At 41.8% G+C, this 20,830-nt stretch overlaps 2 protein-coding genes and 1 long non-coding RNA gene across 6 annotated transcripts in view; 2 read left to right on the top strand and 1 right to left on the bottom strand.

Moving 5' to 3' along the window:
- Positions 1-1,827, top strand: part of ralgps2 (Ral GEF with PH domain and SH3 binding motif 2) — an 81,132-nt gene extending 79,305 nt beyond the window's left edge. For all 3 annotated transcript variants that reach the window (XM_036006867.1, XM_036006869.1, XM_036006868.1), the window contains 4 exons: positions 89-181; positions 1,045-1,150; positions 1,371-1,462; positions 1,547-1,827. In XM_036006867.1, the coding sequence (XP_035862760.1) occupies positions 89-181; positions 1,045-1,150; positions 1,371-1,462; positions 1,547-1,576 (321 nt within the window). In that variant the 3' untranslated portion in view covers positions 1,577-1,827. The remainder of the gene's footprint in view (positions 1-88; positions 182-1,044; positions 1,151-1,370; positions 1,463-1,546) is intronic.
- Positions 1,007-20,406, bottom strand: LOC116063242. The gene is made up of 4 exons (XR_004108219.1): positions 20,335-20,406; positions 16,108-16,116; positions 6,778-6,787; positions 1,007-1,018 (listed from the first exon to the last, which is right to left on the bottom strand). It is a non-coding gene; the product is annotated as an uncharacterized LOC116063242 (long non-coding RNA).
- On the top strand, positions 6,279-20,622 carry fam20b (FAM20B glycosaminoglycan xylosylkinase). 2 transcript variants are annotated; one of them, XM_031318098.2, is made up of 9 exons: positions 6,279-6,525; positions 8,175-8,502; positions 9,419-9,666; positions 10,223-10,309; positions 10,428-10,537; positions 16,237-16,408; positions 18,137-18,328; positions 19,396-19,455; positions 19,553-20,622. In XM_031318098.2, the coding sequence occupies exons 2-9, from the start codon at positions 8,374-8,376 to the stop codon at positions 19,782-19,784; spliced, it is 1,230 nt and encodes a 409-aa protein (XP_031173958.1). In that variant the 5' UTR covers positions 6,279-6,525; positions 8,175-8,373; the 3' UTR covers positions 19,785-20,622. The 2 variants fall into 2 exon arrangements, with proteins under 2 accessions (XP_031173958.1, XP_035862765.1); XM_036006872.1 differs by having other exon boundaries at positions 6,300-6,525; positions 8,113-8,502.
- The last annotated feature ends 208 nt before the right edge of the window (positions 20,623-20,830 follow it).

Here is a 20,830-nt window from a genome sequence, read left to right as displayed (position 1 = left end):
TTCTGATGGCACATACTGTAGCATTTCGTTGGCTCTATCCGGCTGAAGTAGAGTAGTAGAGTTGAATATTTCACTTTTCTGCCTCCAGGTGGCGTCGTGGACCAAATACTGGGTCGCTCTGTGCGGAACCCAGCTCTACTACTACACCGCCAAGTCCCTGAAGGCCACTGAGAGAAAACATGTAAGTCACACAAACATTCACACTGGTCCATCACCATCCTTTGTGTAACAGTCTGAGGGCACATTTCATGCCATGCATTCCTGCAGGGGATGATAGAAATGTTGGAGGTTATAACCTCATAACCTCTTCCATGTAAACCGCAGTTGTTGATAGAAGTGAGAGTACATGACCCCAACACACACTTGGTTTTACAAGGAGGCGACACATGATAGCCATTACTTTCTCACAGAGAAAGTTTGATTACAGAATGAACTCGGGGCGACACGCAAAATGATTCTTCTTTCTGTGTGTGTGGTTTTTTTTACTCTGTTTGCTCAGGAAAAGAGAAATCATAGCAAAAATGCAGAAAAATTACCCATTTTTTAAGTAGTTTTAACATAATTCAAAAAGAAGTGGAGCGTGTTCAGTGCATCTGGCTGGGTGTGTGCTTGCGTGTATCCGTTTGACAGGAACTTATACTGAAACTGTACAGGAGCTCAGAGGAGAGCGTAGGGAAGAAAGGACGATAAGAACTGGAAGAAAACCGTAGATGAGTGGACATGAGATGCAGTGATTGTGTGCGTTTGAGCGTGCGTGTCTGTGGATTCGGGGGACAGGCAGATGGTAGCACTCATTGAATAATGAGACCAATGACATCACTGCAGTCCTGTGTGTTACTCACAGGCTAATTAGAACCTCGTGGAGTGCACATGCAGGCTCACAGGCAAAATCTGGACGTTACACACACACACACACACACACACACACACACACATGCACACAAAGCCCGTGTTAACATTTCTTTTTCTTACAGTGACATGTAGACACAACATTTCGTCACAAGAAAGAAAATTAACTCTGTTTCCAACTTGTCCTCCGCACAGTTCAAGTCGACGTCCAGTAAGAGCGTGTGTGTAGTGGGTCTCATGGCCATGATGGCTGACGATCCCGAGCATCCTGATGTCTTCTTGCTGACGGACTCCGAGCAAGGTGAGACACACGCGCACGCACGTGCACACACATATACACACACACACACACACACACACACACACACAAACACTCTGTCCTGAACTTTTCCACTGTGACTTTGTTTATATTTTACCCGGCGGGCCAAAGTCAAGTGAGGCTTCTGCCATCTTTCCAGAGTGTTGTGAAAGCAGGTGGAAATGAGAGACTTGGCATCTCATTGTTTTTCTCCGTTGCCTAGGTAACACCTACAAGTACCAAGCAGGGAACAGAATGAACGCATTGCTCTGGTTCAAACATCTGAGCGCTGCCTGCCAGAGCAATAGGCAACAGGTATGGAGCCGCATAAACACTCACAGACACACGCACATTGTAGACTATTGCCTTTATTTTTACACACCTCGCTTTTTTTCCCAGGTGCCAGCCAATCTGATGTCATTCGAGTGACCGATGCTGAGGAGTGTAACTGAGCAAAGGGAGAGAGGGATGAGAAAACGGACGAGGAGGATGAGGAGGAGTATCGATGACTCCGTAGTGGGAGCTTTCACTGCCATGAGCCCTGACCGCCGATTCTCCGATTCTAACCCCGGCCTCACTGCAGCCTCACCTACCGCCACTGCCTTAACCAGTACTGTGTGTGTGTGTGTGTGCGTGTGTGTGCGTGTGTGTGTGCGTGTGTGTGTGTGCGTGTGTGTGCGTGTGTGTGCGTGTGTGTGCGTGTGTGTGTGTGTGTGTGTGTGTGTACTGACTACTGAACAAGGACCTGCACCACTGCTCTTTTCTCCCATTTGCGCTCAGTGTCTTTTGTTTTTACTGTGCAGCACTTCAGTGGAGCCATTCGACTTCTCCTCTTCTCTCACAGACAGACTGTCCTCAGACGGACAAAAAAATAAAAAATAATTTTTTTAAGGGGTTAACTATTTTTATTTGTGTCCCTGCCATGCTCAAATGCAAGATTTCACCTTTTAATCGGCTGGACACACAATCACAACACGCACACTCGCATCGGACTAACCCATTGGACTTTTGGAGGATTTGAAAACACTTTTTTACTTACTCGGTTCCTACTTGGTCTCTTCATTCACTTGTGTTGGCTTGGAGTCACATGCTTATTTACATGAGCCTCACACTCACACTCACTCACACACACACACACACACACCGGCCTATTTGATCATGTTGTAAGGGCTCTGATTCGCAATCGATTCCAGCAGAAACAATTTCCCCACTTCCTGAATGTGTCTAGTTTTTATTACAGAACTCTGCCCGCCTTTTTTCTCATATACTCGCTAAGTGTTCTGAACGTATGTGTGCGTGATTGTGTAACTGCATTGGGTGACGAGGGTTGGGAGGGCAAATATTTGCTTAAATGACAGGAATCTCGTCTGTGTTCCACATAGGTACGATCATCCCAGAATCTAAGCTAAGACGTGTTCACAGGTAGACGAGAGTTAATTCATTTACGCACCTGCATCTTTTGTTTTTCTCCAGTGTTGTCTGCTCTCTGCCAGCGGACGCTCGCTTTACCAGACTCACACACACATACTTAACACTAAAGACTTGAAACTGTGAAAGGGTCCAAGAGAGAGAGCAACGAGAACTCATAATACATGATTTTATCTCCTCTTCTATCTTGTTGCTTGATATGGTCAGAGCCTCTGGTCTGAAGCAGACATTCAAAGCTACCTGGAGCCATACAGAGTCTACTTTAAATCATGTTTGTTTATATTGTTTTGTGTTGTTAAATTTTTTTTCCCCTTTTTTGGGAGGGATGGTGCAGTTCACAGTATTACCATGTAGTAGATGATTGCACGTCAATGTAGTTTTGTCTGTTACATTTTTTTGTGTTTTTCTCTCCTTTTGGAGCAGTTATTTTGAATATTTTATGTACATGTGAATTTTATTTTTTCAAAAAAAAAAATTGCCCCTTATTCTATTAACCAGGACCCAGCTCAGTTTTAGGCCCTAACTGTGTTACATCTGATTTGGAACAAGCACCTTGGTTATAATTAGTGCCAAGTGATGTAACATCACTGTTTTTCTTCAGGTTGACGAAACGTTGCAGGAGCTGCAGTGGAATCAGATGTAGGTATAGGCATGTAACAGCCGGAAAAACCTGGGATTTACAGTTTATCACTGTGACTCACAGATGTTTCACGGTGTCGCAAACAGACTATTGCCGTTTGTTTTCGTTGGGGAGCTCGTTGCACCCAAATGAACAAACATGATCAGGATGATGGAGATGACAATGATGGGAGGCTTTTCGCCCAGTAATATTCATCAAATTATGTCTTTTTTTTTTTTTTAAACAGCTGTTTACATTGTATGTTTACACAATCTTTTGCCCAAAATCACAATCCCCTCAGTGCTCCACATGTACTGTGTAAATGTTAGTATTACAGTATGTAGAAAGAAAATGTCCTGCCTATCAATGGGGTATATCAAGCTCAGAGTTAGTTTCATGCTGTTGATAAGGGGTGATGGGATGGAGAGGTGAACAAATCCATACTCGCAGCACTGGATCCCCTCTAATGTGCTTCAGTCGGTCTTCTCCAGGCTAATATCCAGTCGATAGAGGCACAATTATGTTTTTAAACTGTCCTCAACACAATATACAAGTCAACAATTCAACTTTTTAGGTCAGACGAACCACACCAAACTGACACAATGTAGTGCCCGTAAAGAGATGTTCAGTCCTTTGTATGTTAACGAAAGGAGGGATAGTAGTGGATGAACCTATGGAAGAGTGAATGAGGAATCCAAAGTACAGGCATATGTAATATGTGTATGCATTTGTGTGTCTGTGCATACTTGTCTATTTTTCTAAAACATTGTAATTTCCACACTGGCTTGTGTCGTACTGAAAGTGTGAAGAAAAGGACTCGAGCAGATAAGAAGTGAAAAGTGGTACTCATCTGTGTCCACTGTGGCCCGTGAAAGCGCTTTTTGCTGCACAATGGAGCAGAGACTGTTTTGAAGGGACAAAATCCCAGAGCTGAAGCACTATGAAGACTGATCATCGCTGGTGTTTGAATCTGATTGGTTGGCTGGGGACAAAGTGTCTGTGATTGAAATGGGTGAGACAGAATTTGGGGGGGGGGGAGTTAGAGACCGTTTACCTCTGTATATCTACAAATGGTGGAGCTTAACCGGCTGTCATTTGCAATATATTGACACATTGGAGCAGTTAAACAAGAATTGATGCGGTCTCATAAAAAAGGACTGTAAACCGAAGGAGCTGGGATGTAAACAAACCCAACGCAGACAGTCAACATTACGTCACATTTCCCTTCTTTCTATTTACTTTATCTGATGTGAAGAGAGATGTAATTGGTGTGGTGATGTGGTTAGTTTTATACCTAACCAGACCTTTTTTTGGGGGGGGGGGGGGCATCTTGAAAGGTTTATTTGAATCAGTTTGGGTTTAACAATCCTTTCCTCAAGAATTACCCAGATCATGTTGAGCGTTTTTTGTGAGGTTTTCCCTCACTGTAACCTGAGTTTACACAATTGTCTTTGTTTTATTATCCTTGTTGTACAGTGTACAGTACTGTCAACATATTGGAAACACGTTTCATTTTGGGATGTTTTGTGATTTTAGCCGACTAATTTCTTAGGATTTCAAGGCCAATCACTACTAGCATAATAACCGCACAATCATCTATTTTGGGATGAGAGTGGAAAATTCAAATGCCAGGCGCTCCTCATTTAAGATCATTTTTGGCTATTACAAAGAAACTTGATGCCATGCTTGAAAATTCCCCCTTTCTGTGGTGAGAGTTTGTTTCCTTTAAATTGACCATACTATGTACAAATGCACAATTTTCCCTGTATGAACTGTTTTGAGTGAATCTGCCTTCTGAATTCATTATTTTAAGAGTTGAGATGAAGGTTTTGACCGGAGGAAGCGTTTTCAGTGCGGTTATACAATGTGTTTGTCCTCTGATTTGGTGGAGAAGTGGAATCAATGTGAATCTGGACAGGCATCGTTCACTGTTTACCAAGGACATCAACAACAATAACCTTTGTTCATGTCGCTGAAGGTGACGAGGGTGATGTGTAGATGACCTTTGACCTCCACCCTTTACCTGGCTCTGTCTGCCCTGTGTCATAACTGTGGCGAGCGCTGTGACCTCACTGCTGAGTGATGCGCTGCCTGGTGTGAAGACTGAGAACCAATAAACACTCTGCCCTTTTTTTACTCCACACATCGGTTTCATGCTCATTATTCTGTTGGAGACTGTGTGACTGTTTATCAGGGATGGGGGAGGATCGAGTGAGTGGAAGGCTGTGTGCTAGTGAGTGTGTATTGTATCACGGTTGTATTATATTAAATGGTTCAATACTATTTTGAAAACGGACAATCAGTTCCAGCCTTTTTCAAGCTGCTGTTTGAGTTGTTGCAGAGCAGTAGGGATGACTGAGAGTGACTGACTGTCGATGGAAGTTGCCTGAAGGGAATTCTCCTGCAGAGTCCGCCTCATTTCTTTACAGTATTAGTATTGCTCCTTTATAACAATATACCCAAAATGTTATCCAAAAATTTTGATTCTTGAATCGGCTAACAAAATACCAAAGAACAAATTACATTAACTTCAGTAATTGTGTTGGCTTATCAGTACTTTTTCTTGATGAAGCGTTACTTCATTAGGCTGCAGTTACATTTACATCCATCATTGCTGCTTTTTTTATTAGTAAAATGAGCAGCTGTGGGCTCATTGGAAGTGAGCGTTCAGTCAGTAAAGGAAAATGACTTATGTAATCTCAAAATTTCGCCATCTAAACTAGGTATATTCAGCACTTTGTTGTAAATATAATCAACGTTTTTTAATATGCACAATGCTATAATGGTGTTTATTTTTTAAAACAAAAACTCTTCTAATGTAAAATCCAATCCGATCAGACAATGGGGTTGCAAAGCAGAAAAAGACTACTTTCTCATTTTGGCTTCTTTTTGGAATTCCAGAACAATGCACCTTTTCAGGACTCTGAAAAATTGCTAAATAATAATATTGTAAATGAATAATCACTTAAGTAATCATAGTCTTTGGCCTTGTCTGAACTATGGCTTCGTTTTAAAGGGTGGCAAGTACCATTATCACTGGTATTGGTGCTGCAGTCTGTGGTATGGATGTAAATAGTGCACCACCGCAACCTGGTGGCTGCATGGAGCTCCTACAGGAGGAGGAAGTGTTTTGGAAGTGGACACGGCAGGCCAGAGAAGGAATCGAAGGAAAAGGGCGGAGGAGAGGGAGCTACCGGGGGGGACTGAGAAAACGATAAAGCATCGTCAGTTTTAGCGGCAGGACAATTTGTTATATTTAACCTAAATATCGCAGGACTTCACATACACTTGGAAGCTACTTTGACTACGGCGAACGACATATGGCCATAAGGTAAGTCAGCTTGGTCTGCAGCCAGTAAAAACAGACGAACTGTAACGTTAGCTAGCTGGCAGCTTTAACGTTAGCTAACCTACATAGCAAGGTGTGCAACGGCTTGCTAAGCAGCTAGCAGTGCCATGATATATTTGACCATATCGTTGCAGATATGGTGGCCTGATAAGGAAAATAACGCCATTGTAGAAAGCGTCTAAGTTGAGCCATCATTGAGAGGTTTTAGGTGTATTTATGCAGTCAGTGTTAAACCAGCCGTTTCCTCACTGGTGTTAAAAAAAAGGCAACATCATGAAAGACCGATTGTATGAAGAAGCGATTGCCTGCGTGGCCAGACCTGTGTGTCGGCTGAGCTGTGTCAAAACTAGCTGAATCGTAATTTATCATATTTTTGCCTGTTAATGGTTAGCTTGGTGTCGTTTTGTCACAGTTTTGATAACGTTGCGCTGGGGTTCGTTGGCGCTAACTTATATTAACGACAGCAGAGTCGGTTAATTGCCAGTTGAACGTGGCAGTTGTGTTAATGTTACTGCCGTGATTAAAAGCTCACAGCGTGCAAAGCTGACATGTAACCTTAACGTTAAGCCCCCGCGTTCAGCTTATTTTTGTGACCGTGTTTAAGCTGTAGCTGGTAGGTGAATTAAACATAAGGCTTTGTAATCGGAGGGAACATCACTGGGGTTCAGCCCATTTCTCTTTTGCAAGGTTAGACCGTCAAGACAGAGGTTGTGCTGGGTCCACCACCTCGTATGACCCCCCCCTTCTGCACCACAGCAGGACTAGCTACCTGTCCATCATCTGCTCGCTGGAAACAGGCAGGGTCGATAAAGACAAAGTTCCTCCTTTCCCCAAACCCAGTGTTGGAGAGGGAGGGATGGTTTGAATTAGAGCTGGGCAATATATTGATATTATATCAATATCGTGATATGAGACTAGATATCGTCTTAGGTTTTGGATATCGTAATATGGCATAAGTGTTGTCTTTTCCTGGTTTTAAAGGCTGCATTACAGTAAAGTGATGTCATTTTCTGAACTTACCAGACTGTTGTAACTGTTCTAGTATTTGCCTTTACCCACTTAGTCATTATATCCACATTACTGATTATTTATCAAAAATCTCATTGTGTAAATATTTTGTGAAAGCACCAATAGTCAACACTACAATATCGTTGCGGTATCGATATCGAGGTATTTGGTCAAAAATATCATGATATTTGATTTTCTCCATATCGCTCAGCCCTAAGTTTGAATGCTGTAAAGTGTCTCAGCAGCTGTAACAAACACAGCTCAGCCTATGGCAGCACCTTCAGCTTACAGCCAAAGTACACTTTGCTGTTGCTTATGCACACGGTACAAGTTTTATGGTGTGGGATACTTTTGAATGTACAAACACATTTACACAGAGCAGCAGACTGGGTCATCCTGATGTAGTTACATATCCTGGACAGGCTTCAGTTGTGCTGCAGTACTGGGTCATCGTATGCCCAGAGGGGAAACGAGCAAGAGGGGCAGCAAATCAATCCGTTTTCTCTCCACATATTATTGACAGTACATTTTTTTCATCTCTCCCTCTGTTCCTTTTCCTAGTTCTCGTCTGTCTCCACTCATCTTCCCGCCCAGCCTTCTCATTTCTGTTTCTCTCCCTCCAGGTGACCTCCTGTTTGCTCAGATTGTAGCGCAAGGGATCAGCAAGCTTCACCGTCCTTCAGAAGAGTTTGTCTGACGGGGCAGGTGGGTGGGCGGGCCACAGGGAGTTGCGGGAGCCATGCATCAGGGGTGAGGGAGATTCGCTGCGGGGGACACACACAGCGTCGGGTGAGGAGGGGGTCGGGGCAGGTCAGTGTGGAGATGAAGCTCAAACAGCGCATGGTGGTGCTGTGTGCCGTGCTCCTCCTGCTGGGCCTGGCCAAGATCTTCCTGCTGGATGGAGGCGAGGGCTCTGCAGCCAGCCGGCGGGATCTCAGAGCATTTCGCAAGGTCAGAGTGCCAGTCAATTTCCATTTTCAGTCTGGTTTAAAAAAATATATATATATGTTCAAACATCAGTGCTGTCATTTGTGAGAAAGTAAAGTAGAATGCACATTGACTTTTAATTGGCTAAGACTTATATACAGTCATACTCAACAGTGACTATGTTTACATGCACATAATATTCAGTTTTTTTGCCCTTATTCTGAAAAAGAAATATAAAAAGAAAATATTCTGACTAAGCTGTTAACATGGCTAATGAAAGTGAATAGTCCACTAATATTCCCGTTTACATGCAGCAGTGCAAAACAGGATTTTTTTCAAAGTTTACCAGCGGTGGTGGACTTGTTCAACCGCGCGAACACAGCGTCCCTCTCTTATTCCTTCAACCACCTTCTTGAAAAGGTCGCCGTTGCTATGTTTGCGCATATCCAAAAGCCTGTTGATATCCAAGTATTTCATAATGTTTAAAAGTGGCTGTGTTTCTTTTCTTTTGAGCATGCATCTCTGCCGCAGCCGGACTCACTTGAACTGTTGGCTGGTTGGTTTGTGTACAACAACCATAGAAACACACAGAGCTGACCGTAAGCCGTTAACAGGCCGTAAACTGACTGTAAAAATATCCGATTGAGACGCATATTCCGAATGCACTGTACACATGTCCAAAGAATGCCTCTAAAACCCGAATAATACCGGCATATCCCTCGTCTTAATTGGAAAATGCTAAATTCGCACATAGGCCTTATTCGGAATATCCAAACGGAAAATGCTGTTTACATGACCTGATTCGAATTCGGTATGTTGTCATATTCTGAATAATAGTGGAATATTAGTATGCATTTAAACATACTCGCTGTGAGCATTTGGCAGACATGTACATATTATCATATATCATTAGAGTTCTATTATCACCCACCTCTAACAGATGGAAGCTGGCCTTTCTCTGTCCCGGGGAGCTCGCCTTACCCACACCCTCCAGTCTCCGTGGGAGATAGCAAGCCAGTGGGTGGGCCCGAGAGAGGTGTACCCTGAGGAGACCCCAGAGCTGGCTGCTGTGCTCTCGTCCCTCAGCACTGCCAGGATAGAACGCGCAGATGTGGGCTATAAGGGCACGCAGCTCAAAGCCCTGCTGGTGCTGGACGGGGGACAGAAAGTGGTCTTCAAACCCAAGAGGTCAGATTTGTGAATAATGGGAGTTCCGATTCCAATTTGATTCAATTCAGGGGCCTGCGACCGATAAGAGATAAAACCATAAGCCCCATTAACACAATCAGTTACATTCATATACATTTACAAAAATCAACTAAAATATGATTTGACAATTTCATTACTAAGCTCTTCCAGACTTTTAAATTAAAACCAGACTACTCTTTTGAATAAAAAGAATGAATATAAAGTGGGAATTTAAAAATAAAGGCGCACCTTAAAGATGGCGATATGTGTCGATATTTTCTAGAGGTGTGACGAGATCTCGTCCCACGATAATATGTTAAGATATTTCTCGGCGAGCTTAAAAGTTCTCGCGATATCAGTACACAATAAAATAAAAAATAGTGTTGTCTCGTCTCATGCTCGTGAACCCAATCTCGTGTCTTGTCACACCCCTAATATTTTCACTTTGTATCGATAATATTGGATCGATATATCAATCCAGATCGATGTATCGTTACACCCCTAATATATTGTGCTTAAGAGTAACTCAGCTTTCTTATTTGTGACCCTTCCGTAGATATAGCAGAGACTACGTGGTCGAAGGCGAGCCATACGCAGGCTATGACAGACACAATGCAGAGGTGGCTGCTTTTCACCTGGACAGGTGTGTAAACCTCATTATTGGAGAGTCTGAAATCCGTCCTCTCTAATCTGTTATTGGAGCAGAGCTCCTGTGTAATAATGTTCTGGTATGGTGTCGTGTTGCTCCGTCCTCTCTGCAGGATCCTTGGGTTCAGGAGAGCACCTCTAGTGGTCGGGAGGTATGTCAACGTGCGAACAGAGATTAAACCTGTGGCCACAGACCAGCTGCTTAGTACCTTCCTAATGCAGGGTGAGTATCGGTCCACTCTTTTGCCTTTTCTCACACTTCTTCTCTAACTTTCTAGTAAGATGTGATTGTTTTCAGACATCCCAGAGTGAGAGTGTGGTCTCATTGTATGAAATCAATTGTCTTTCTTTTGACTCATCTGAACACTTTCTTTTTAATTCTGTCCATCACTCTCATGCTATGTCTCACTCACTGTTCCGGTCTTTTTGTTTCGGGCTTTCTCTGTCAGCACACTAGACAAAGATATACTCTGCCAAGTCCTGTTTGGTAGAGGTCGACCGATAGTGGATTTTACCGATACCGATAGCTAGGTTGGGCCGTATTTGCCGATAACCGATTAATCGACCGATAGTATTTATAACTTATACAGTTGACAAAATACATACATTGTTTCAAAAAAAGTCCAGACGCTTTTGCCAATAATCAAAATAATAATGTCATATTTATTGATATTACACCCACAGCAATGCTACACAAGCATGTGTGTTGTCTAAAACAGTTCTCCTACATATTTGGAGTCATCCAGTGCAAAAATAAACATACTGAGCATTATAATTCATATAAAGGACAAACAATCTCAAAACAGTGACGCCATTCTTCTCTGTAGAACGGTAACAGACGATCTCTGACCTGGAGGGATCTATCTTTCCCACTTTATACTATATATATATATATATATATATATATATATATATATATATATATTTGTTCTCGCTTGGATGCCCATATAAGGCGTAATGTGTGACAGACCTGCCTTCCCATTGGTTGAAAACATAAACAAAGGCATCATGGGAGATCCCCTTGTCGGTAGCACCTACTGTCTATGGGTAGCACGGAGTTAGCGGCAGAAATGACCGAAAACTTGATGAATTATGGACATCAAGTGGATAAATCTTGGATGTAACAGTTTGGATTTAATGCTCAACAACCCCGAAAAAAGGCACAAGTTCCAGGCTGGATAGAAAATCACCTGTAAAGGCTAGAAAGACACCAACGACACCCCCGTGACGGCTTACTCGTTAGCTTTTAGCTGCAGCAATCAGTAAGTCTCTACGTTTAACTCTTATTAAATTACCTAAATATGAATCAGAGGTGCCGTTTGGGATCGTGGACGAGCCTTTAGGGTCCTGATTCTGACATTTGGGTCGGACTTGCGTTTATTTTTGTCAGTGTTTTAACCGCTTGAGGTAAGTTAGCCTACTGCTAATGTTTAGCGTCATCTCAGCCTCGAAAGCAAACAAATATACTGTTGTGCTGTTCTTTCTCTACTAATGCAGCATCTATTCAACAAATTAATATGTACTGTATACATACCTTTTTGCTGTCGATGCTTTAAACGAGCATCTGATGTCAGCCTTCTCCGCACAGCATGTGCTCTCCGTGCAGCGCGCAGTAACACGTGTCGAAAATAAACACCAGGCATCAGTGATAGTTTTTATTTCGCCTCTAGAGGCCGCTATTGTAATGCATGATGCCAGCAGACCCTTCTCAGCTCTCGCGTACTGTGTAATGAATGACAGCGCGTGCCGCTACAGCAACGGATGCAACCATCGGTATGGATTTTTGCCGATAACGATAGTTCCACCAATCAACTATCGGTGCCGATTAATCGGCAAAACCGATGAATCGGTCGACCTCTACTGTTTGGTGAGGGTGTGGCATCCGACAGTTAATACAGTATAATCAAAAAAGACGGTAGTATTAAAACCATAGATGTTCTTTTTCAGGCCTCTGCAGATTTAAAGAAATTGTAATACTCTTCTTGCATTTTTTTTATTATCATAGAGCAAAGATACATGAATGAAATTGTATTGCAAACTAATTACAGTAGGGCTGGACCCGAATATTTGACTTTTCGGATTTTCGTTCATTGGGTAGGGATTCGGTTTTCAATGTTTGTATTCGATTTTCTTTTTAACAATACTGTCGAATGACAGAATCCTTAAAATGAATGCCTTTAAAGCTCTGGTAGGCACTTAATTTTCGGTGTTGTTGGGCAAAAAATCCATAATAATCTTTCAGCATATTGTAATCGAAGAAAATGATCACCAGATGTATCAATGATGAATTCAATTAGTTGCAGTTGAAGTTATTTCATATCATTGTTATTGGTATGCAGTGGAAGTTAGTATTAAAGGGTAACTCCGTTTTTTTTTTGTTTTTTTTTTTTTCAACCTGGACCTTATTTTCCTATGTTTTTCGTCTAAGGGACTAATGAGAACAACAATCTTTGACATTGGTCCAGTATTAGGCAAGACCGCTGCAGTCGGCAGCGGCAAAACAAGCTGTCCAGCTTGTATTTACCTTCACAAAAGTGCTTGTTTTGCCACTGACAGTGGCAGGGGGAAGTGTGGGTTAATATGTGGATTAATACTGGGATGTCTACACAACTGTGTGAGTCGATTGACTTCAAAAAGTTCGCTTTTTGAATCCCCGACAAATAACCCTTATTACAAAAAAAGACAAAAAATAATAAAAACTAAACTAGCAAACCCGCTTTAAAAACTAATTAAAACTAAACTGAATTTGAAAACAAAAAGTCAAAACCGTCGTGATGGTTGGAAAAGTGGAAAGACGACCCCATAGTTTTATTTTGTTTCTGTCGACTTTGAATGAAGTGTATTTTACGATGCTAAAATGACTATTTATTTACATGAAGTCTGGTGGGTTTAGCGAACTCAATTTCGCGGATGTTTTTATGTTTAAAAAAAAAAGGATCTTACTCTTTAACAGAAAGGTCGACCTCCTTAGAAATCCTTTTCATAATGTTTTCAGACACTTAGAATATTAATCTGAACCTGTCAGTGGCAAAACAAGCACTTTTGTGAAGGTAAATACAAGCTGGACAATTGCCCTATTAACTTACATTGTAGCTTGTTTCACCACTGCCGACTGCAGCGATCTTGCCTAATACTGGACCAATGTCAAAGATTGTTGTTCCCATCAGTCACTTAGACACAAGTCTAGGTTGAAAAAACGGTAGTTACCCTTGAAGTGACGAGGTTACATAAACATGAGTATATTGAAATAAATGGATTTGGAGCGGTTGGCTTTGTTAGTTTGGCAGTCGTTACCTGAAAAACCAGATCTCTATGTACTCAACAAGTGTCACAGATGAATGTAGTGATAATAAAAGAAATTAGGTATCTTTTAGCCACTGTCAAAGGTAAATGTGGCCACTGCTCATCTCTGTTTGTTGGTGGGACTGATTGACACCAGCTGTTCAAGCCACTGACGTTTTAAGTTATGTAAATCGCCACTTTCGCTATTGTCACTTACCGCCAATCAGCGTTGAACTTAATATGACTCAACCCTGTAACAGCCTTTGCAAATGTGGTTTACAGCAGGTGGGTAACACCCACTATCACATTGGCATAGGCAGCTATGCAGTTGTCATTTAGGTCAAAGGTTTGCTTCCTCGATACAATAGACCCTTACTCCTAGATGCATCTAGTCTTGCGTAAAGTTTGGGTTTCAACAGTCCAGGTTTTTAATTATCTGATATTGACATTCGTCATTCCCTCACCGCAACGAGAACCACAATGGAGGTGAAAGAAATTTAGTTTTTGCTGCTCTCAATGTCGAAACATGACATTTTGAAAATTCAACATAAACTGTGGCCCGGTATCGCTCTGGATTATTGGACAGACCTCGCTGACAAAAGTTTCCATGTTACTAATGTGAATCAAACCTTTTTAAAGGGGTGATAGAATGCAAAACCGATTTTACCTATTTAACCATAGTTGAATAATGACAGTTTAGTGGGTAACTAGGACATACATAGAACCTCAAAATCCCATTGACACCTCTTTCCTCTGCAAATCTCACAATTTAAAACTGCCTCTGAAAACGGGCAAATCTCAACGAGCCGCTGAGTTGACATCAATTCGGCGGCTCCTCGTCATTTGGCTCTAGTCTTTCTTTGTCACGCCCAAACATTTACATAGGCTACACCACTGATCTGAGGTCAGCTTAGTCTTCTGAATAGGTCGCGTAGATCTCAGAAATTGTATACATTGTTAATCTGCTATTTTATCACTAAATTCACTTCTGAGACTTTTTTATGCGAGAAATCAACTATGTAGAGGTCAAATATGGGCCGTTTTACGAAAATTGTGTGTCGCAGTTCAGCAGGAGCTCAGCAGGCTACGTGACAGCGGCCAGTGCTGCCTCGCCGCCCGGCGTGTCCCACTTCATAGACTCGCTTTGAGCTAGCTGGATCTCCGTCACGAGGGGAAGCACTCCATACCCACGCAAAGTCACCGTTTCTGGGTTACTGGACTACAAAATGCCGAGGCCCTGATGGAGCTCCAGGGCCTGCAGCTAGCCGTGATCTTTACCCATAGGATTGAAGGGACAGTAGCAGCTAACGAAATCCCCAATGTTCACAAAAATGCATTAAATTCAAATTAGACACCATTGTTAGCTTTATAAGACCTTGGGGTATATGTTATATAAGTGGCGTGACGAAATTCAAACTGTAAATATACTCTAGTTATGCCGGCAGCTGGCAGCCAGCCAGCTCCGCAGAGCCCCGAGCCCCGGTAGTCCAGTAACCGAGAAACAATGACTTTTACTGGGTATGGAGGTTGCCGCTTTCTCGTCAGACTGTGTGGAGCTCCTAGCTAAAGTCCGACACGTCTTACCAAATTTGCAATTAGCCATCAATTTTCGTAAAACGGCCCATATTTGAGCTTTATATAGTTGATTTCTCGCTTAAAGTCTCAGAAGTTAATTTAATAATGAAATAGCCCGACAAACAATGTATAACTTTGCAGTGTCTGAAATATGAGACCTGCTGTCTCGTCTCCAATGTGTTTCTATGGGGTTCGCTGAAGCCAATCAGAGCGCAGCTCATCTAAATATTCATGATCATACCATATTTGGAAGAAAAGCTCTTGTTCCAAATAGAGCCATATTCACAGGGTAGTTAAGGGCCTAATAAAATAGCATTCGGGCAATTTTCGGCCCAATTTTACATACACTATTAGGAGACCTTAAGGAACAGTGTGAAATACCCTATATAATCATTCTATCACCCCTTTAAGGCTGCATTGACAAACAGGAACCATGTCCACATGTAGACCCTCCCCAACACAGCCTGATGGAGTCTTTGAGATATTTATAGTCTCATAAATGATCATTATCTTCACTCAACTCCTACGAGAGTCTCACTAACATTCAAAGTTCAAAAGAGAACGTTTGGCGGCATGTTGTAGGTAAGCAGTGAGCTCAGACCCTGACACAAGTAGCGATGACTGGCAGCCCTTCTGTTTGCTCATCTTGCTTATAATCACGTTTATGGGTTCAGCTGCGATGTGAGTAATGTCTACTTTCTGTCTATCAAATGAACAAACAACATCAAACAGGCTCCTAGCCAAGTCATTTATTTCATAGCAAGAAAATAAGATGCATTTTGGATAAATAAATTGGATTTTGTTAATGAGTTTATGCAAGTGACAGAAGAGCCTCCAAATGGTAAAATACTGTTTTAATACCATCAGAATTCTTTCTATTTCTTGACTCTTTTCACTCCGTTATTGACTTTGTTTCTCTCAAAGATTTCAGCAGACTGCTTCCTCCTGTACCTGCGTACAGTGCCATGTTTCCATCTCTTTCATATTTTATCATTACGACGTCATGTTCAAGTGGATTTATTTTTTTCATGTGAACCGTTTATTTCTCTCTCTCTCTCTCTCCAGGTAATAATACATGTTTTTATGGAAAGTGTTATTACTGTCGGGAGAGTGAGCCAGCGTGTGCAGAGGGAGAGATCATGGAGGGCTCGTTAACCCTTTGGCTGCCGGACGTCTGGCCTTTGCAGAAACACAGACACCCCTGGGGACGCACATACAGAGAGGGGAAACTGGCCAGGTGGGTGTCCAAGAACTAGTTTCAGTCAGGGAAAATCCTCTGACTTCACTGTTGTTGTTATTGATGTTTTCTTTTCAAAGGAAATGGAAAGGTCTAAAACACCTATTTGGGAAATTTGAATACCACTCAGGGTCTTTTCCCTTAGTTTTGGAGAGGGTTTATGCACAAATGATATACACATATCATACACTGTGTATCATATGCAGATGATACACATAATCTGCATATTAGTGACATCGTGCTTAGTGGTTGTGTCGGTTGTCACTTAAAGCCATATAAATGAATTAGCCAAATAATCACAAACTCAATACAGAGTCATTGTATAGCCCAGTGTTTCTCAAATGGGGGTACGTGTACCCCTAGGGGTACTTTGGAGGGCTACAGGGGGTACGTGAGATATTTAACAAAATGTTTAATAGTTACAAGGCTGTTGTCCAGAACATTGTTCCTCTTTATGTAGACTTTTTTTTTTTTTTTTCCTACCAAAAATGTGACATTTGTGTCTCCTTCTTTGGACCTATTCTTGCCTTCCTTCCTTCTACTGTCCTACTTTTTACAAGTTTCTCGCTTTTTTCGAAGTTACGTCACTGTTTTTGAAGTTTTTGATACTATTTTCGACCTATTCTTGCCTTAATTCCTTCCTTCTACCATATTTTTTCCAAGGTTTTGTCTTTTTTACAGTTTTTGTCTCCTTTTCTCATTAGCATTTAAATGTTTTTTTTCAGTAACAAGGCTGTTGTTTAGTAAATCTATCGCTGACAGCGCTGTACTGTTCCTCTTTATATAGACTTTTTTTTTCTACCAAAAATGATTAGCGCTGGTCAGGGGGTACTTGGCTTAAAGACACAATTCAAAAGCGGTACATTATTGAAAAAAAAGTTTGAGAACCACTGTATAGTATAGCCTATTTAAAATACAAATTAAATAAAAAAGGGAGACAACTTTACTGAATTAGATTGAATAGAAAGACTTTCAACAAACAATTTGAAGAGATGCTGAGAGAAAAGTTTCAGTGCAATAGAGTCAACGTAACCATACCAACCAACCATCTCACTACAACTGGACTCTCACACGGCGGAGAGCGAAAGACCTCGCGCTGTTGGCAGAAGAAAACGAGCAGATTAAGTATTGTACTTGAGTTCAAACTGAACTGGAGCTGTTCTTTCAAGTACAAGAAGTAATTACAAACAACAAAACGGGCCCAAAAACTCTAAACGTTACCAGTTATGTTTTATTCCAGAGTATTTTTATAGAGCTACACTGAGCCAAAAGAGCAGGTTCCTGTGCGACATTCTTTGCCCAACGAAACTGTACTGTCGTAACATAGTGATTACTCAGCAAGTGGCATTCCCATTGTCTGTAGGTGTGGTGGTTGAACTGTGCTTCCAAGTAATTATGGCTGGCAAATATTTATTTACCACTAAGTTGACCTAGCAGAGCAGGATGTCTCTAGAAGTAGTGGACTATATTAGGCCATTATACAGTTGGTTATTGTGCACAACTGGTAGTACACAGAATATATGTGTATGTGCATCTGGTTGTCTCTAATATAATATAATACTGTCTTGCTACAGTCAGGAAACACTTCCTCTTGTTTTGGTTTTGGGTTCCTCTGGTTCTGAACACAGTAGTTCAGCTTTCTCTAACACTGTGTGTGTGTGTGTGTGTGTGTGTGTGTGTGTGTGTGTGTGTGTGTGTGTGTGTGTGTGTGTGTGTGTGTGTCTCCAGGTGGGAGTACGATGAGAGTTACTGCGAGGCGGTGAAGAAGATGCCTCCCTATGATGCAGGGCCGAGGCTGCTGGACGTCATCGACACGGCCATATTTGATTATCTGATTGGGAACGCTGACCGGCATCACTATGAGAGTTTCCAGGACGACGGCGGCGCCAGCATGCTCATCCTGCTCGACAACGCAAAGAGGCGAGTGATAATGTGGAGGATTTTAACTATCAAACAATCAATTTTGTCTTTTAAAAAAAAAAAATAAATACAATGATGAATAAATCAATAAATGAACAAAAACTAGTAGAAGTAAAAAGACAAAAGCCTAAAATTGTCATTTTCAACTATTTTCCAACACACCTTCTGATGTTTTTCCATGTAATGGGAGGTCTAAATTGTTATAAAATGAATTGGGTTCTCCTTACACAAACACTTATTTTTGCCTACAGCTTACAGTAAATCAGCTAACTGCAGAATATTCACTTCATTGAGGAATTCACTGAATGTACTTTATATCTGACTCATGAAGAGCAGCTACTTCCATGAAGTGAGGATAGCGAGCCTTTAATCCCTCTTTGAAGTTATTTTAGTTTGTGATGATCTGAACCAGCAGTGGAAAATGTTTGCATTTTTCAAGAATTAATCATAGATGGCGGGATGAGGTTAAGTTTGGTATTCAAAGAACCCTTGACATATTGGCTGTGTTTGAGTCATTTCCTAACTGACATTCCTGCCTGTTAGTTTCACATTATACGAGCATCAGGGCTGGATAATAAACAGGAAACTGACCAAAACCAACATCACCAGTCTCCCACCGACGTAATCTAAGCTATATCTGTGTTCAGGAAGCGAATTACTTCAGACAGGCTGTTGTCTTCCACTTTAATGCATCTAAAAGTAAATCAACAAATCACATCCGACCCAAAGTAACAGCTGATTGTGTCCTTTGCGTTAGTTTATGCCAAACGGAGGAGCTCCCAGGCAAACTGCTGTTTAACAAACACAATTCTCTATCGATTGGGGCAACAGAAAGACAAACTCTCTCTTCTGGTTGACTTTGCTGAGTGGAGCGTGTCATAGACGCATTTGAAAGTGTGTTCTGGAGTGCATTATGCAGTCCTCTACAGTGCCTTGGCCAGTCGAGTGTGGCTAATGCATTTCGATGGCTTCTCCTAACCGCAGTGCAGACAGGCCTCTGGCTTCAGTTGCCTTACTTGAGTTTTTATTTGTAGTCTTTTTTTTAAAAATGTTTTTATTGTGTGCAGCTTTGGGAACGCCGCTCTGGATGAGCGAAGTATCCTCGCACCACTCTATCAGTGCTGCATGTGAGTACTCAGGAAATTGTCAAATCTCAATTCTTGATTTTTACTATGTTTTTATTTATTTTTTTACAGTGACATCTGTTTTCCCTTTCTCCGTCAGGGTTCGTGTGTCCACGTGGAACAGGTTAAACCTACTGAGGGGTGGAGCTCTGAGTTCAGCGATGCGGCAGGCCCTGGCATTCGACCCCATCCACCCGGTCCTGGCTGAGCCACAACTCGCAGCCCTGGACCGGCGTCTGTCTGGAATCATAGCAACTGTCAAGCAGTGTATGGAGGCACAGGGCCCCGATAATGCTCTAATAGAGGACCGAATAAACCTCCCACACCCCTAGAAGTAAGGGACAGGAGAAAACGGTTCAACAGGAACAGCCAGGACTTTACCCCACACGTCTGGAGAAGAGGAGAGGGCCCTGGTGTTAAAGAGATGCAGAGTGAGTAAATCGCCAGGGTGGAACAGAGACTGTGTATTTCTTCCACCCTGGTCCGTTTTTTTTTTTATTGTCACTCTGATAAGACTGAAGTGGTCCTCTTAAAGGAATCGCTGGATTCAAAGTGGTGTCACCTTCTACTATATAAACTTTTTCTCAGGACTGTTGTACACTATAGGACGGTATCAGCTGTAAGAAGCCCTACCTCCCTCTACTACTCCTGCCTTGTGCCAAACGCTCCCTCCCAGTCCAGCTATTCCCTTCTCGACTAAGCAGGAAGATGTAGACACTCAGAGGAGCCGGAGGGAAGGTGAAAATGAGCCACCAACGTCTCGATGGAAGACACTGTACAGCCACGTTGCAGGATGTTGGAAGCTTACAGTCAAAGACATTGAAAAGTAGATTTCTGTTGAATTAACAGGAAATGTAATCCATTTTAGAACTAAAACTGAACTTTTACTGGAAGGAAAAGAGAATTAACGGCCCTTCCTCCATCATTGTGTACATATTTAACTAAGTAGTGACATAGAATTATGAGACGAAAGAATATACATTTGTGGATTATAATATTAAATAAAATTAAGTGTGCGTGTGTTTGCGAGCGTGGGTGTGTGAATGGAAGAGTGCCATATTGTGCCATAAATAAGAATAGCTACTGATATCACAGGCTTGAAGTGAGGGGAAGCAGAGGGTGGGGGTGTGAATTCATCTTCATCATTAAACTATGATCTATTTAATTGTGGTTCTCTCTGTCTTCCCTTTTTCCATGTTCACCACTGAAAAGCACAGTCTTTGATGTGGTGCTGTGTTCATGTTGGAAGGGACTTTCACTTTAAGTTGTTTGGATATTTTTTTATTTTAGTCAGATATGTTCTGAGATGCATTACATGTCATATCTGGAACACACTGGTTATAGTTGACATTTAATTTATAATAACCAGATTTACTTT

This window comes from Sander lucioperca, chromosome 11 (assembly GCF_008315115.2).
Source record: "Sander lucioperca isolate FBNREF2018 chromosome 11, SLUC_FBN_1.2, whole genome shotgun sequence".
Classification (NCBI taxonomy): domain Eukaryota; kingdom Metazoa; phylum Chordata; class Actinopteri; order Perciformes; family Percidae; genus Sander; species Sander lucioperca.
This window is presented reverse-complemented; position numbering and strand designations above follow the sequence as displayed.

Coding starts and splice junctions, on each gene's coding strand:
- fam20b (XM_031318098.2), top strand. CDS start 8,374: ATGAAGCTCAAACAGCGCATGGTGGTGCTGTGTGCCGTGCTCCTCCTG. Junction 10,538..16,236: donor TAGTACCTTCCTAATGCAGG/GTGAGTATCGGT, acceptor CTCTCTCTCCAG/GTAATAATACATGTTTTTAT. Junction 18,329..19,395: donor CTGCTCGACAACGCAAAGAG/GCGAGTGATAAT, acceptor TATTGTGTGCAG/CTTTGGGAACGCCGCTCTGG.